Source organism: Equus quagga, chromosome 2, assembly GCF_021613505.1.
Source record: "Equus quagga isolate Etosha38 chromosome 2, UCLA_HA_Equagga_1.0, whole genome shotgun sequence".
In the NCBI taxonomy this organism is placed as follows: Eukaryota; Metazoa; Chordata; class Mammalia; order Perissodactyla; family Equidae; genus Equus; species Equus quagga.
In genome coordinates this window covers 96,985,101-97,001,608 of record NC_060268.1, presented here as the reverse complement: position 1 = coordinate 97,001,608, position 16,508 = coordinate 96,985,101, and the positions used below count along the sequence as shown (strand labels likewise).

At 44.0% G+C, this 16,508-nt stretch overlaps 1 protein-coding gene across 1 annotated transcript; it reads right to left on the bottom strand.

The window, feature by feature from the left end:
• Positions 1 to 1,476: 1,476 nt before the first annotated feature.
• Positions 1,477 to 16,449, bottom strand: DYDC2 (DPY30 domain containing 2). Its single transcript, XM_046652049.1, is given in 6 exon segments — positions 1,477 to 2,412; positions 3,223 to 3,230; positions 5,349 to 5,463; positions 5,806 to 5,962; positions 6,112 to 6,752; positions 16,316 to 16,449. Coding segments are annotated over 4 exon segments (495 nt in total). The 5' UTR covers positions 5,953 to 5,962; positions 6,112 to 6,752; positions 16,316 to 16,449; the 3' UTR covers positions 1,477 to 2,187.
• Positions 16,450 to 16,508: the final 59 nt, after the last annotated feature.

The following is a 16,508-nucleotide window of genomic DNA, read 5'->3' as shown; positions in this document are numbered from 1 at the left end:
GCTGTGGAAGGCCAGGGGAGACCGCACCCACGCTTGAGTCTGTAGTGGTTTGAGCTTTGAGTTGCCTGTCCTAAGTTCTGACCTTATGGTTGGGGAAGACAAGGCCCCAGTAGATACTCCATGTGGCAGCAGCTCTGGCAGGAGCAGGGATGGCCTCATGAGTGTGTGTCCTGTGCAGCTGCACAGGGCCTGCATTTGGAAGGGCAGCACACTTATTTAATGCTCTGCTATCATCATAATGAAAAACATAATTTTGAACAAGGAAGCCCACATTTTCATTTTGTCCTGGGCCCTGCATATCGTGTGGCCAGTCCTGGACTGGAGGAAGGGGTCAGCGTGCGGAACTGCAAACTCATCCTTGTGCCAATCAAAACCGGGCAGCTTGCCATTTTCACATGTCTGCTATGAATTGCCAGCCCTTGTAAGAGTTCAATTCATTCATTCACTTATTTGGCAAATATTTATTGCATACTTCTTGTGTGCTGGGCACCATTTTAGGTGCGAAACTAAACCAAGGTACCAAAGTAAACAGATAAAATCTCTGCCTTCAGGGAGCTCACATTCTACTGAGGGACACTGATGGAAGAAAGTATGAAATGTGGGTGGCATACACATAGGATGTACATATATAGATATATAGAGATATATAGATATAGGAAGTATAGATAGGATGGCCAGAAAAGGGTTCACTGAAAAGGCAACTTTTGAGCAAAGACCTGAGGGAAGAGAGAATCTGCAGAAATCAAGGGGTGTGGGGAGACGGAAGAATTCCAAGCAGAGAGAAGAGAAAGCAAAAGTTCTGAGGTGGGACCATGCCTGGCATGTTTGAAGAACAAAAGGGGTCAGTGTGGCTGGAATGGAGAGAACAAACGGAGAGTAGAAAGGCGATGGGGAATCAGGTCTTACAGATCTGGTAGGTCATAGCAAGGGCCTTGAACGTTTCTGTGACTGGGACAGGAGGCTGCTCATTAGACATGATCTGACTTACGTTTCACCAAGATCATCCTGGCTTTCGTGTTGAGGACAGACTCAAGATGGCCAAGGGTAGACAAAGGGAGACCAGTCAACAGGCTAGCGTAACAATCTAGGAAAATATGAGTGTGGCTTGGGCATCCAAGTGGTTGAATTCTGGCTTTATTTTAAATAGAAACCCAACAGACCAGATGGAGGGTGACCAGAAAGAAAGTGGAGTTGAGGACGACACCAAGAGTTTTGACCTGAGCAAATAGCAGAATGGAGGGAAGATCAGGGATTCCATTTGGATAAACTAAGTTTGAGATATCCATTGGTCAACCAAATACAGATGTCAATCAGACAGTCAAGTTCAAGGGGATCTTTTTTATTGAGGTATAATTGACATAGTTTCAGGTGTACAACATCATGATTTGATATTTGTATATATTGCGAAATGATCACCACAATAAGTCTAGTTAACATCTGTCACCATACATACAGAATTTTTTTTCTTCTGATGAGAACTTTTAAGATTTACTCTTAGCAACTTTCAAATATGCAATACGGTATCATTAACGATAGTGATTTATTTATTTTATAACTGGAAGTTTGTACCTTTTGACCCCCTTCAACCATTTTGCCCCTCCCTCACTCAAGGGAATCTTGATTAAAGATATAAATCTGAAGCCATCAGCATACAGATGATATCTAAATGAATATAGAGAATAATTGAAAAAAAAATTCAAACCTTTGAGTTTTACTGTCACTGGAGCTGTTTGAAAACAGCTGTTGTCAGTGACACAGGTCCACGCCAGGACGTGTGTGAACACTGTGGAGGGTCTGAGTGCAAAGTTTAGCTAAAGTCAAGACGTGAACACGTGAGCTGGACGTGTTTTCATGGTCTGGTCTCCAAAAAAAATGATAAAACAAGAGGAAAAAGTCTCATCCATTTGGTTACTTATTTTAAATCCTTATTATTAGTTTATCTTATCGTATAACTAGTCCAAATCTTCACATGATTAAGGAGTCTTCATGCCTCTATCAGCTGAACTTGGGCCGGTGAGCCCCTGCAGAAACCTCTTTCCTCTCAAATCTTGCTGTAATCCACACAGTTACCATCTCCAGGTGGGAACCCTTCTAGCGGCTGCATCTCAGTTTGCGGCTTTGAGAGAAGCATTATTAGAATCATCCATCTTTCGATAACCTACGAGGGAGACTTGGAGCCAGAATACATTAGGGAGCAACTTCATCCTCAAAAGCCTCGTAATTTGTCTCTCGTGGAGTTTGGACGTTCCAGTCAGTCTAGCCAGATGGCTCTGAAGTCTGCTGAGGCTCTCCCGGAACCACCCTGGAAGCGCCCGGCAGGGATGCCTGCTTCAAGGCCTCCTTCGCAAGGGGCTTTGTGCTCTCCTGCAGGAAGACGGTCTTCTTTGTGGGACTAGCCACAGAAATCAGGGACTAAACAGAAAAAGTCATTAGCAGAGACTAAAACACACTCGAGAAGGACACGATATTGCCATTTTCACGCCCAAGACTAAGAACAGAACTGAAACAGATCCGCTCTAGTAAAGCATAAAACAAAAACCTGATAGGATGGAGATGATGCGCCAAGAACGTAACTGTCTGCCAGAACAAAAGTCAACGCCTTAGAAAAACAACAGAACCTAGATTCTTACGAAGCATCATCTATAATGTTCAGCATATAAATAGTAATTACCAGACATGAAGTAGGAAAATGTAAACCATAATCTGGAGAAAAGTATTTAATACAAAGAGACCCCAAAATGACAAAGATGATGAAATTGGCAGACGAGGACTTAAAATAGCTATTATAAATATTTTTAACAGTTTAAAGAAGAAAAATGGACATAGTGAGTGAAAAGATAGGGCAGATCAGCAGAGAATAATGGAAATTACAGACAGGAACCAGATAGAAATTGTAGAATTGAAAGGTACAATATTTGAAATGAAAAAATAAACTGAATCCCTAAATAAGACATTGGACAGTGCAGGAGACAGGGTCAGTAAACTTGACGACAGAGTGATAGAAATTACCCAGACTGAAGCACAGAGGAAAAAAGACAAAAAATGAAGACAGCCTCAGGGACCTATGAGATGATACCAAGCAGTCTGATATCTGTGGAATCGCAGTCCCAGTGGAGGTTGGAATCTTTGGCGCTTAAGCTCTGCTGGTCACCTCTACTGCCATCTTTGCCCTCAAGTCCCAAAGTCCATTCTACAGTGGACCCTGTGGGGCACTGAGAGCACCCTGTGACGTACATGTCCACACGGTCTCCAAGACCCTTCTACCTTCAAAGTGTTTCGAGTCTATGCAGCAGATCTATGTATCGATTCTGTAAAAATGCATTTCTGTACGGCTCTGATCTTTGTAAACAAAGGGACTGCTTTCAGACTTAGAAACTGAACTATGGTTTCCTTAGTCAAAGCTGCCTCTGCTCAACGACGAGAAACCAACACCAGGGCACCTTTTGTTAGCTTTCTTCTGGGTCTGACTCAACCGCCACCTGCTCCGTGAATCTCTTTTGCTTCCTATAACTGGATATGCTCTCTGCCACACACAGTGCTCTCTTTCTACTCCTCTTTTGACACATCCACTGGACCAGTAGTATTCAATCTGGGTGCATTCAAAGACTTTCTAAGGTTTAAGCAAGCAAGGATGGCTTTAAAATATTACAGAAAATCTTGCAAAGCTCTGGGATTGCGCATGCGAGCCCATCAGCTGAATCAGCAGCCTTGGTGAGATCTTATGCAACCCCATTCGAGAGCAGGGTTTACAGCACTAGTGGAACGAGTCTGGCAGTGACCAATAGCAAGGGCTAGTCTGCAATTCACCTGTAGCCGACAAGAAATCGGAACTTAGGACTGCGTCTTATTGGATGTACCCCCACCTCTTTGCCCTCACCCAGCCCTTTCAATCTGTGCTAGGAGAGCGGCGTGCTCTTGAATGACGCGGCTCTCCCCTGGCAGGTCAGCAACAAATTCAGCTTTGTTTTAGGTCACTGTTGTGTTCTCTTTATTTCCTTATAACAAAGGGAATCAATTTCCATCACCACAACGTGCATGTGAACTCTTTCCTAAAACTGAGAACTTGCACAGGGTCCAGGTATCATGCTGGCTCCGGTTTCCCATCTTCCCTTACAACTGCCTTTGTCTCACACTGGGAAGAAGAATAGCACGCCTTCTACCCGTCTGAGTCCTGCTAAGGAATACTGCTGCCGGGGGTAAAACCTGAGTGCAGTACAAAAGGACAATTCAAAACACCGATGTGAGCAGAACTTTCTTTAATAAAGGCACCATAAATCAGGGTGGAGGTTTGGGAGTCTCTCCCTGCCTTATATATTTAATTTCCACTAACAGTGAAGCAGGTGTTAGAAAAGGACGAGTGGGTAGCGAGCTATGACAACTTCTGCTTAATGAGCTCGCCTCTACCATCTCCAACAACTGTGCAAAGAATGAATTATTCCTGAGGGGAGTTCCTTTAGATTATTGTCAAACAGCGGTATGAAACTCTCTTTCTTTAGATTTACTTATAAAACATCCAGACTCAAAAGACAAATCTATTAATTATGAAGAAAGCTGAGGATATTAGTATATATGTACATAAGCTTAATATTTTCATGTCTTCACCAAAGTTGGCTGTGGAAACTAGCAAAAGCTGGTGAATTGGGCAAGGCTGCATTAAAAATCTTAATGCACAGGGTATAGTGATAGTCAAAAAGATGTCAGACAACAAGCCCAACAAGTGAATTCCCTATCTGGGTAGCACGTACTTCATAGAAAGCACAAAATGAGACATGAGACGTTTTTCAGAAGATTGTAGCAAAAATTGCGGGAGATAAAAGATATGTTTGTCACACTAATGAATACACAGTTCTTTCCAATTGAATAATTCACGACCACTATCACAGTACCACACAGCAGGCCTCTGTGGCTTGATACATACATAAATAGTATATAATAAATAAAATACTTACATAATATACAACAAATAAAATAATATACCTGAAGTATATATTGATAACCATCTTCGGTTTCTGAAAAATATTGAATAATTTTGAAAAGAGCTCAAAGGATCATCTATGAAAATATATTTGATCCAAATGACATATTAGATTTTAAAAAAATTGGATTTTGTTAATCATTAGCATCTATGGTATTTCCTAAAATCTAAAATGGAATGGCCTTTAAACATTTTCTTTTTTCATTGACAAGGACTGTGAATAAGATCAGTTTACACACAAACACATAAACATGGAGGAAAAAGTAGGCCACCAGAGCCCCCTGCACTCCACTCTGCAGCCAGCTGACTCAGGCATGTCCTAGGGCCCATCACGCTCGTGTGCCCAGGGCTGAGTTCCTCCCCTACCTCATATACTTTTCACCCCTCTGTGGAATCTGACACTCTTCTTGCGTTAGCATTTCCGTTACTTCTGTTTCTCCGAGGCTATTACCACATTCTGCCTTCAGCTGGATCTCCTCCTGCCTCTCCTGGGGTGATGGGACCCAGTGGAATCAGGTCAGCCCCTGGGAAGCTCATCCCTCACTGGGACAGACCTTAGGGCCCGGGCCCTTCCACCTCCTGACTTCGCTCCTGTAACTAGCGTCAGCCTACTGGAGCTCCAAACCCACCAAGTCCACAATTCCTCTCAGTGGGATACCCTCTTCAGCCCCCAGCCTCCCGGCCCTCTGGGATATCTGGACCTAAGCAAGCCTCACAAGTGGAATAAACCAGGAAACTCTACGGGCCGGCTCTGGAATCCCGCCTTGGATTTCAAGTCACTCTGGGAAAGCTGGAAAGTGCTCCCTAGGCTGACCGGCGCACAGACACACCTCTTCTCTGGCCTTAGCGGTTTTCCTGTAATGATAAAGCCAGTGTGCCAGGTACTCTATGGGGTCGCTGGGCCGAACCTTTGCCACCTCGGCAAGTGCCTGGGCCAGGCAGTCTCCGAGGCACCTCTTCAGGTAGTTGGTTTCCATCCTTGTGGGCCTGGGGGACATCAAAACACAGTCACGCTGTTTTACAAACTTAACCTGATTTAAAAAATAGACAGGTTCTAACCAACTCAGATTCATTTCAGGATAAATATGAGATGCTTCTGGATCCCACCCTTCCCAAAAGAACCAATAAACACATACCTGCGAATAGCTCGTATGTTTAAACAGACTTTTTTCTGAAGCTCTTCAGCTGTACTAGGTGAGATGACAGGTCCTGGGGGTCATCAGGCCTCAGAACAGCTTGAAACATTGGTGGTAAAGGGTGGCTGAGGCCTCCACCTACCCACACACTTCTACCCTAGAGGAGGGTGGAAATACCAGCAGGCAGGAGGTCCCGAGAGGGGCTCTGAGCACCTAGCAAGCTGTGAGCTGTGCCATTGTGAGGGTGGAACCCCAGTCGCCTATGACATAGATGAGGCAGTCCTCTGCGTTTCACAGGGGACGGCTGGGAGGCCTGGGGAGGGGAGGGAGGGAAATGGTGCCACTGCGGCTGCTGCCGGCCGGGGCTCTGCTGGTACCGCTACCACGTTCTCCTCTCTATGGCTTAAGCAAGAAACTACTTTAGGTTGGGTCCACGTGCCTGGATTTACCATTAATCAGATTTTAAGAGCTGGAGGCAACACAGCCCCAGCTGGACCGTAAGAAAGGAGAGGCAGTGGGGGCAGCAGTGTGCACGTAGACCCCAGGATCAGACAGACCAAGTTCCGGGTCCGGGTCTGCCATCTACTAGCTGTGTGATCTTCAGCAAGTCACTCAGTTTCTCTGAGCCTCGGTTTTCTCATCTGCGGAACAGAGCAACAAAAGTATGTATCTCATAACCATGAAGATTAAAAAAGATGATAAACACACGTAAAGCACTCAGCCTGCGACCGAGTAAGTGTTTAATAAATATTAGCCAAGGCTTGGGGCTGACCCCATGGCCGAGTGGCTCACGTGCTCCGCTGCAGGTAGCCCAGTGTTTCGTTGGTTCGAATCCTGGGCGGGGACATGGCACTGCCCATCAAGCCACGCTGAGGCAGCATCCCACATGCCACAACAAGAAAGACCCACAACTAAGAACACACAACTACGTACTGGGGGGTTTTGGGGAGAAAAAGGAAAAAAAAGTCTTAAATCTTAAAAAAAAATAAATATTCGCGAAGGCAGTGGAAGATTGTGATGTCAGATGGCCCAGCACCAGACTGTTCCTGAACAACTCCACATTCCCAAAGTTGACATGTTTTAACTTCAAAAGAGCTAATAATAAAGTGAATAATAAAGGCTCAGATCTAGTCTTAGCATTTTCTGGATGCAGTTTTCAGTTTAAGGGAGAAAAGACAGATAGATGCGAATACAGAAAAAAAAACTTCCCAGCTCTTTCCACCGCAAAGTTCCAAGAGCAAAAACACCTGAGGGGCAAGGGGCAGCCGGCGCACAGAGAACTCGCTTCCAGCAGCCTTCCCTACTCAAGAGGAATCAGGGCTCCCTGGAGACGTGGCTACTTCCAAGGTTGGGGCAGGAAAAGTCCAATAAGCCTGGAACATTTTGTTGTCCCAGAAAGTAAGAAGATGCTGAAAAATAAAATGGTTGGGGACACAGGAGACGGCTCGAAGGCGGCTGCTCCTAGCTGAGTCTGGGCAATCTGACCTTCAAAATAAATAATGCCTGTAATGGATGACAACTGACTGAATAAAATAAGAATCCACGAGTCCATGTAAGAACGAATAAGCGAATGGAAGAGAAGGCAAGTTCTTTCTTAAAATAGAATGTCAACTAAGAGACGAGTGAAGAATAATGGAGTTTAAAAAAAATCACCAGTTTGTAACAATCACAGTATAACTGAATCAAACCAGTCACCAATGAGTGCTAGAACTTGGTGACTATTTGACAAAGAACAGGATATTTATATAGTGTCAAAGTTTCTCCCCACAAATTATGTATTGCAGTGGTTCCCCCTTCTCCACGGGGGAGATGTTCCAAGACTCCAGTGGATGCCCGACACCGAGGATAGTACCGAATCCTAAAAATACTATGTTTTTGAATTATAGGCGGAGCAAAATGGCGGGGTGAGCTGACCCGGGATTCTCTCCCCTCCAAAATACAACAAAAGATTGGAAGAACTGAATTTCAGAGAATAAACATAATGCCAGCTCCCTAGAGACCTACAATACCAAGAAGGTGGAGATCATAACCTTGCTTACACCTTCGGAGGCGCTGGAACGGTAGGAGAGAACATCGCTCCCTCCCCTAGAGTCTGTGATCGCTGCGGCGCGGGTCGGGAAGGAGCTGGGGAGGGGCTGCGTGACCGGGGATCATCCAGGACTCCTGCCGCTGATTCAGTGGAGACCCGCTGAAGGGGGGGAAAGCTTCCGTCCGCGGGGACCCTATGAATCAAGGGCCTTGGGAGACCAGAGAACAGAACTGATCTGAACCCAGACCGGCACGTGTGAGTAACAGCCCCTCCCCCCTAACAAAGCCAGTGGGCGCAGCCATCTTGCCCCGAAGGCGGAGAGCTAACATGCCGCTCTCGACCCCCATCTAGTGGGGACAGGCTGTAACTGCAACTGAATTCTGCCACCATGAGAAAAAACCGCTCCTCTACCATCCAGCAATTTATAAAAGCCCCAGACCAGAAGGAAAACAATAAAAACACAGAATTAAGTCCTGAGGACTTGGAATTAGGTAAACTAAGTGATAATGAATTCAGAGCAGCTATAATCAAAAAACTCAATGAGGTAGAGAGAAAGAGAAACAAGCCGAGTTCTGGAGTTACTTCACAAAAGAGATTGAAATCATAAAGAAGAATCAAACAGAATTACTTGAGATGAAAAACACAATGGACCAGATAAAACAGAATACGGATTCCCTGAATGCCCGTGTAGACAACCTAGAGGAGCAAATCAGCATAATCGAGGACAGACAGGCTGAATGGCGCCAGACAGAGGAAGAAAAACTAAGCATTAAAAAAAATGAGGAAAATCTCCGAGAGATAATGGATTCAATGAGGAGTAAGAACATAAGGATCATAGGAATTCCCGAGAATATGGAAAAGGAAAATGGAGCAGAAACTGTGGTTAACAAAATTATTGAAGAGAACTTCCCAAATCTAGGGATCAACGGAGAAATGTGTGTAGAGGAGGGTTTTAGATCTCCTAGATTTGTCAATGTAAAAAGACCCACCGCAAGGCACATAATAGTAAAGTTGGCAAATAGGAATGATAAGGAAAGAAAACTCAGGGAAGTAAGAAAAAAAAAAAGAGAATAACCTATAAAGGAGCCCCTATCAGACTGTCAGCGGATTTCTCTACAGAAACCCTACAAGCTAGGAGAGAATGGAGTGACATATTCAAAGCTTTAAAGGATAAAAATCTTCAGCCAAGAATACTCTATCCAGCAAGAATTTCCTTCAGATATGAGGAAGAAATTAAATCTTTTCCAGACAAACAAAAGTTAAGGGAATTTGTAACTAAAAGCCCTCCATTACAAGAAATCCTCAAGAAGGCTCTCATACTTGAAAAAAGAAAAAAGGGAGAAAGGGGGCACAATCCACAGACTAGGGAGACCGATGGATAGAACCAGAACAGGATAGCAAATATTCAACCATAGCATTAGGGTAAAGGTAAGGAAACTACCAAAACAAGGACGATCTTAGCACTCTAACTACAAATTAGTAAGACGAGTTGGAATAAAAAATGAAAATAATTATTTAGGAGGGGAAGAGCAAAGGGTCTAAATCAGTATTGGTCGAGTAAGTAAGAGACCACCAGAGAATAGACTATATTATACACGAGATTCTAAATACAAACTTCAAGGTAGACACTAAAATAAAGTACAGAACAGAGTCACAACTCATAGATTAGGAAAAATCTAAGAAACCCAGCATAAGAAATTGCAGTATTAAGTGGGTAGTCTAAAGCACACAGGAAAAGAAACACAGGAAAACAAGATAATGAGCGACAGATTGACAGCATTAAGTCCACATGCATCAATAATCACTCTCAATGTGAACGGATTGAACTCTCCAATAAAAAGACACAGAGTGGCAAAATGGATTAAAGAACAAGATCCAACAATTTGTTGCCTCCAGGAAACACACCTCAACCCCAAGGACAAACACAGACTCAGGGTGAAGGGGTGGAGGACAATACTTCAAGCAAATAGCAAGGAAAAAAAGGCAGGTGTTGCAATTCTCATATCAGACCAAGTGGATTTCAAAATAAGACAGGTAAAGAGAGACACAGAGGGACAATATATAATGATCAAAGGGACACTTCATCAAGAAGAAATAACGCTTATAAATATCTATGCACCCAACACAGAAGCACCAAGATTCATAAAGCAACTATTAGCAGACCTAAAGGAAGATGTTAAAAACAACACAATAATAGTAGGGGACCTCAACACCCCACTCACATCAATGGACAGATCATCCAGACAGAAAATCAACAAGGAAATAGTGGAGCTGAATGAAAAACTAAAACAATTGGACTTAATAGACATATATAGATCACTCCACCCTGAAGGAGCTGAATACACATTCTTCTCAAGTGCACATGGAACATTCTCTAGGATAGACCATATGTTGGGAAACAAGGCAAGCCTCTACAAATTTAAAAAAAATTGAAATAATAACAAGCATCTTCTCAGATCATAGTGCTATAAGGCTAGAAATTAATTACAAGAAAAAAGCTGAGAAAGGCACAAAGATGTGGAGACTAAACAACACACTACTGAACAAGCAATGGATCATTGAAGAAATTAAAGAAGAAATAAAAAAATACCTGGAAACAAATGAAAATGATAGCATGCCATACCAACTCATATGGGATACAGCAAAAGCTGTATTAAGAGGAAAATTCATCGCAATACAGGCACATCTTAACAAACAAGAAAAATCCCAAATAAGCAACCTTAAAGCACACCTAACTGAACTAGAGGAAAAAGAACAAATGAAGCCCAAAGTCAGCAGAAGGAGAGAAATAATAAAAATTGAAGCAGAAATAAATACTATTGAAACGAAAAAGGCAGTAGAAAGGATCAATGAGACAAAGAGCTGGTTTTTTGAGAAGATAAATAAAATTGACAAACCACTAGCCAGACTTACAAAGAAAAAAACGGAGAAAGCTCAAATAAACAAAATCAGAAATGAGCGAGGAGAAATAACAACAGACTCTGCAGAAATACAACAGATTATAAGAGAATACTACAAAAACTATATGCCAACAGAATGGATAACCTAGAGGAAATGGATAAATTCCTGGACTCCTACAATCTCCCAAAGCTCACTCAAGAAGAGGCAGACAATTTGAACAGACCAATCACAAGGAAAGAGATTGAAACAGCAATCAAAAACATCCCAAAGAATAAAACCCCAGGACCAGATGGCTTTCCTGGGGAATTCTACCAAGCTTTCAGAGAGGATTTAATACCTATCCTTTTCAAGCTATTCCAAAAAATTAGGGAAGATGGAACACTTCCTAACACATTCTATGAGGCCAACATCACGCTGATACCAAAACCTGACAAGGACACCACGAAAAAAGAGAACTACAGGCCAATATCACTGATGAACATAGATGCAAAAATTCTCAACAAAATTTTGGCAACCAGAATTCAGCAATTCATCAAAAGAATCATACACAGGGATGGTTCAACATCCGCAAATCAATCAACGTGATACACCACATCAACAAACTGAGGAATAAAAACCACATGATCATCTCAATTGATGCAGAGAAGGCATTTGACAAGATCCAACAGCCATTTATGATAAAAACTCTCAACAAAATGGGCATAGAAGGAAACTACCTCAACATAATAAAGGCCATATATGACAAACCCATAGCCAACATCATACTCAATGGGCAAAAACTGAACCCCATCCCCCTGAAAACAGGAACAAGACAAGGATGCCCTCTATCACCACTCTTATTTAACATAGTACTGGAGGTCCTGGCCAGAGCAATCAGGCAAGAAAAAGGAATAAAAGGAATCCAAATAGGGAGGGAAGAAGTGAAACTCTCGCTGTTTGCAGACGACATGATCTTATATATAGAAAACCCCAAAGAATCCATTGGAAAACTGTTAGATGTAATCAACAACTACAGCAAAGTTGCAGGGTATAAAATCAATTTGCATAAATCAGTAGCATTTCTATACTCCAGTAATGAACCAACAGAAAAAGAACTCAAGAATACAATACCATTCACAATCGCAACAAAAAGAATAAAATACCTTGGGGTAAATTTAACTAAGGAAGTGAAGGACCTATATAATGAAAATTACAAGGCCTTTCTGAGCGAATTGGATGACGACATAAGGAGATGGAAAGACACTCCATGTACATGGATTGGAAGAATAAACATAGTTAAAATGTCCATTCTACCTAAAGCAATCTACAGATTCAATGCCATCCCAATCAGAATCCCAATGACATTCTTTACAGAATTAGAACAAAGAATCCTAAAATTCATATGGGGCAACAAAAGACCCCGAATTGCTAAAGCAATCCTGAGAAAAAAGAACAAAACAGGAGGGCATCACAATCCCTGACTTCAAAACATACTACAAAGCTACAGTAATCAAAACAGCATGGTACTGGTACAAAAACAGGTGCACAGATCAATGGAACAAAATTGAAAGCCCAGAAATAAAACCACACATCTATGGACAGCTTATCTTTGACAAAGGAGCTGAGGGCATACAATGGAGAAAAGAAAGTCTTTTCAACAAATGGTGCTGGGAAAACTGGAAAGCCACATGTAAAAGAATGAAAATTGACCATTCTTTTTCACCATTCACCAAAATAAACTCAAAATGGATCAAAGACCTAAAGGTGAGACCTGAAACCATAAGGCTTCTGGAAGAAAACGTAGGCAGTACACTCTTTGACATCAGTATTAAAAGGATCTTTTCGGACACCATGCCTTCTCAGAGAAGGGAAACAATAGAAAGAATAAACAAATGGGACTTCATCAGATTAAAGAGCTTCTTCAAGGCAAATGAAAACAGTATTGAAACAAAAAAACAACCCACTAACTGGGAAAAAATATTTGCAAGTCATATATCTGACAAAGGCTTAATATCCTTAATATATAAAGAACTCTCGCAACTCAATCACAAAACATCAAACAACCCAATCAAAAAATGGGCTGGAGACATGAACAGACATTTCTCCAAAGAAGATATACTGATGGCCAATAGGCACATGAAAAGATGCTCATCATCGCTGATCATCAGGGAAATGCAAATCAAAACTACACTAAGATATCACCTTACACACGTTAGAATGACAAAAATATCTAAAACTAATAGCAACAAATGTTGGAGAGGTTGCGGAGAAAAAGGAACCCTCATACACTGCTGGTGGGAATGCAAACTGGTGCAGCCACTATGGAAAACAGTATGGAGATTCCTCAAAAAACTAAAAATAGAACTACCATACGATCCAGCCATCCCACTACTGGGTATTTATCCAAAGAGCCTGAAGTCAGCAATCCCAAAAGTCCTGTGCACCCCAATGTTTACTGCAGCACTGTTTACAATAGCCAAGACGTGGACGCAACCTAAGTGCTCATCAACAGACGAATGGATAAAGAAGATGTGGTACATATATACAATGGAATACTACTCAGCTGTAAAACAGAACAAAATCATTCCATTTGCAATAACATGGATGGACCTTGAGAGAATTATGTTAAGTGAAATAAGCCAGCAAGAGAAAGATAATCTGTGTATGACTCCACTCATATGAGGAATTTAAAACTATGGACCAAGAACAGTTTAGTGGATACCAGGGGAAAGGTGGGGTGGGGGGTGGGCACAAAGGGTGAAGTGGTGCACCTACAACATGACTGACAAACATTAACGTACAATTGAAATTTCACAAGATTGTAACCTATCAATAACTCAATAAAAAAAAAATACTATGTTTTTCCCTATGTATACATACCTATGATAAAGTTTAATTTATAAATTAGATACAGTAATAGGTTAACTACCACAACTAATAGTAACATAGAACAATTATAACAAGATATTGTAATAAAAGTCACCATAGATCTTAGTGTCTCCGGCATACAATTTTTTGGTCTTTCCTTATTAAGTTGAGAACTTTCTCATTTTCACTTAAAGGAAGCACTTTATGGCTTCTCTTTGGCATATCCGAATTGTCATCATGACTATTCTTGTGCTTCGGGGCCATTATTAAGTGAAATAAAGGTGACTCAAACACAAGCACTGGGACACTGCGGCAGTCCATATGGCAACAGAGACGGCCACTCAGTGATGACGGGCGGGTAGCTATACAGCGTGCAGATGCGGACAAAGGGATGAGTCATCATGCTGCTCAGAACAAGCAGACAATTTAAAACTTATGAACTGCTTATTTCTGGAATTTTCCATTTAATAATTTTGGACCCTGGTTGACTATGGACAACTGACACCACGCAAAGTGGAACCACAGAGAAGGGGGCAACTACTGTAATCCCAAAAGGAAACACAGAAGCTTCACAGGGGTGAAACCTGGCCTCACAGCCTTAACCAAGTGGTCAGAGTAAATGTCACTCATAAAGGGACGAAGTGACATCACCTGTCTCCCGAGGGGATGCACTCAGTGGGACATGGACATTTCTGCGGATTCCTGCCCCAAATGCAAAACTTGAATCTAACTGAGGAAACATCAAGCGAAACGGAGAGACAGTCTGCAGCTGGCCTGTGCTCTTAAAAATGTCAAGGTCACGAAAGACAAAGAAAGATGAGGCAGCGTTCCAGGTCAAGGGAGCCTAAACAGGCTTAACAACTGCACCCAGCACAGGATGCTGGTTGGATCTGGACCAGAAAGAAGAATTCTAGAAAGGACGTTGTTGGGGAAACTGACTGTGAATTGTAGATCACATAATAGGATTGTATCAAGGTGGAATTCCCTGGTTTTGGTAATTGTAATATGCGTAAGCACGAAAATGCCCTTTTTCTTAGGAAATACAGTGTAGTGGGGCTGAATAAGGGCTCCCAAAGGTGTCTATGTCCGTGTACCTGGAACCTATGAAATGTCACTTTATATGGCAAAAGGGACTTTGCAGATGTGACTTGAGGAGGTCATCTGGACTATGCAGGTAGGAACAACGCAGGCGATCACAAGGGTCTTTGTAAGAGGGACACAGTAAAGGCAGACAGAAGAGGGAGATGTGATGACAGAAGAGGGAGAAAAGGTGACGTGATTCAGGGCCACCAGCCAAGGAGTGTGGCAGCCTCTAGAAGCTGGAAAAGCCAGGAAGTGGACTCTCCCCAGAGGCTCCAGAAGGAATCAGCCCTCCTGCATTCTGGTTTTGTCCCTGTAAGACTCATTTTGGATTTCTGACTTGAAAAACTGTAAGAGAATAAATGCGTGTTTAAAGCTACCGAGTTTAGGATTAATGGTGGAGGGTGGGGATGGGGTACGTGATGTCTGCTTCTGGCACTCTGTGGCCCACATGAATGGACGCACCTGGATAAACAACCTTCCACACCCCTCCTACTCAAAGTGTGGTCCGCGGATCAGCAGCACTGCATCACCTGGGGGCCTGTTGAAGATCCTCAGGTCCCACCCCAGACCTACAGATTCAGTTTGCATTTTCACAAAATCCCCAGGTGACTCACTTACAGACCCACTGTTCCTCTATCACTGTAGAACCACCCTCCCCGGAGGGTGGAGTCCCCGACTCTGCATTCCCAGGAAGCCGCCCCACTTCCCAGTCCCTTCCGATCTGTGCGCGCCCACCCTGGCGCTTACCACTTCAACTCACGTTCAGCGAGGCTTCTCCTGCCCGGCACCGCGCCGCACATAAATGCAAACAGAACACGGGAAACCCTAGTGGAGCACCGTGCACAAACGGCGACGGCAGAGAAGGCTGCAAGGGCTCAGGCCTGGGGGAGGTGGGAGGGCTTCCTGGAGACAGGGCGCCCGAGCTGCTTCTGAAAGGGACCACGCGGAGGTCGCCCGCAAGTGCAGTGCAAAGGTGCCGGCTAGTGAAAACACTCGGCTATCGGGCTTGCAGCAAACAGCCTCTTCCGGCCCGGGGCTGTCGGGGCGTCCCGCCCTTCTCCCACCCCGAGAGCCAGCCGCCCCTTTATCTTTCCCAGGGCGCACCGGCCTAACTGCCCCATCAAATCGTCTTTTCGGGCGCGCTGTCCTAACAGCCTCTAGGCTGCACTTCTCTGCTCACTCACGATCTTGCTCCCTCCTCTGTGCCGCGCCCCTTCCACACCTCCCGCGCGCCTCCTCCTCTCTGCGGCGTACTCTCCCCCGGACCCCCTCTCGCCACCTGCGCGCCCCTCCTCTCTGCAGCGCTTTCTCCCCCGGGCCCCCTCCCTAGCGCCCTCCGCTCACCGGCTCGCGCGCCCCTCCTCACTGGGCCTGCGTCTCTGGCCCCCGGGCTGCGCGCGCTCGTTGCCTAGCGACGGGACGCGGCCCAAGAGTCGGGGGCGGGCACGCGCCTCAACGCAGGCGCCGTCGGGGAGAAGGGGCTCGGTGCTCGGCTGGGCTGCGGCTGCGGAGGCGGTTTCGGACGTTGGCCCTCGCG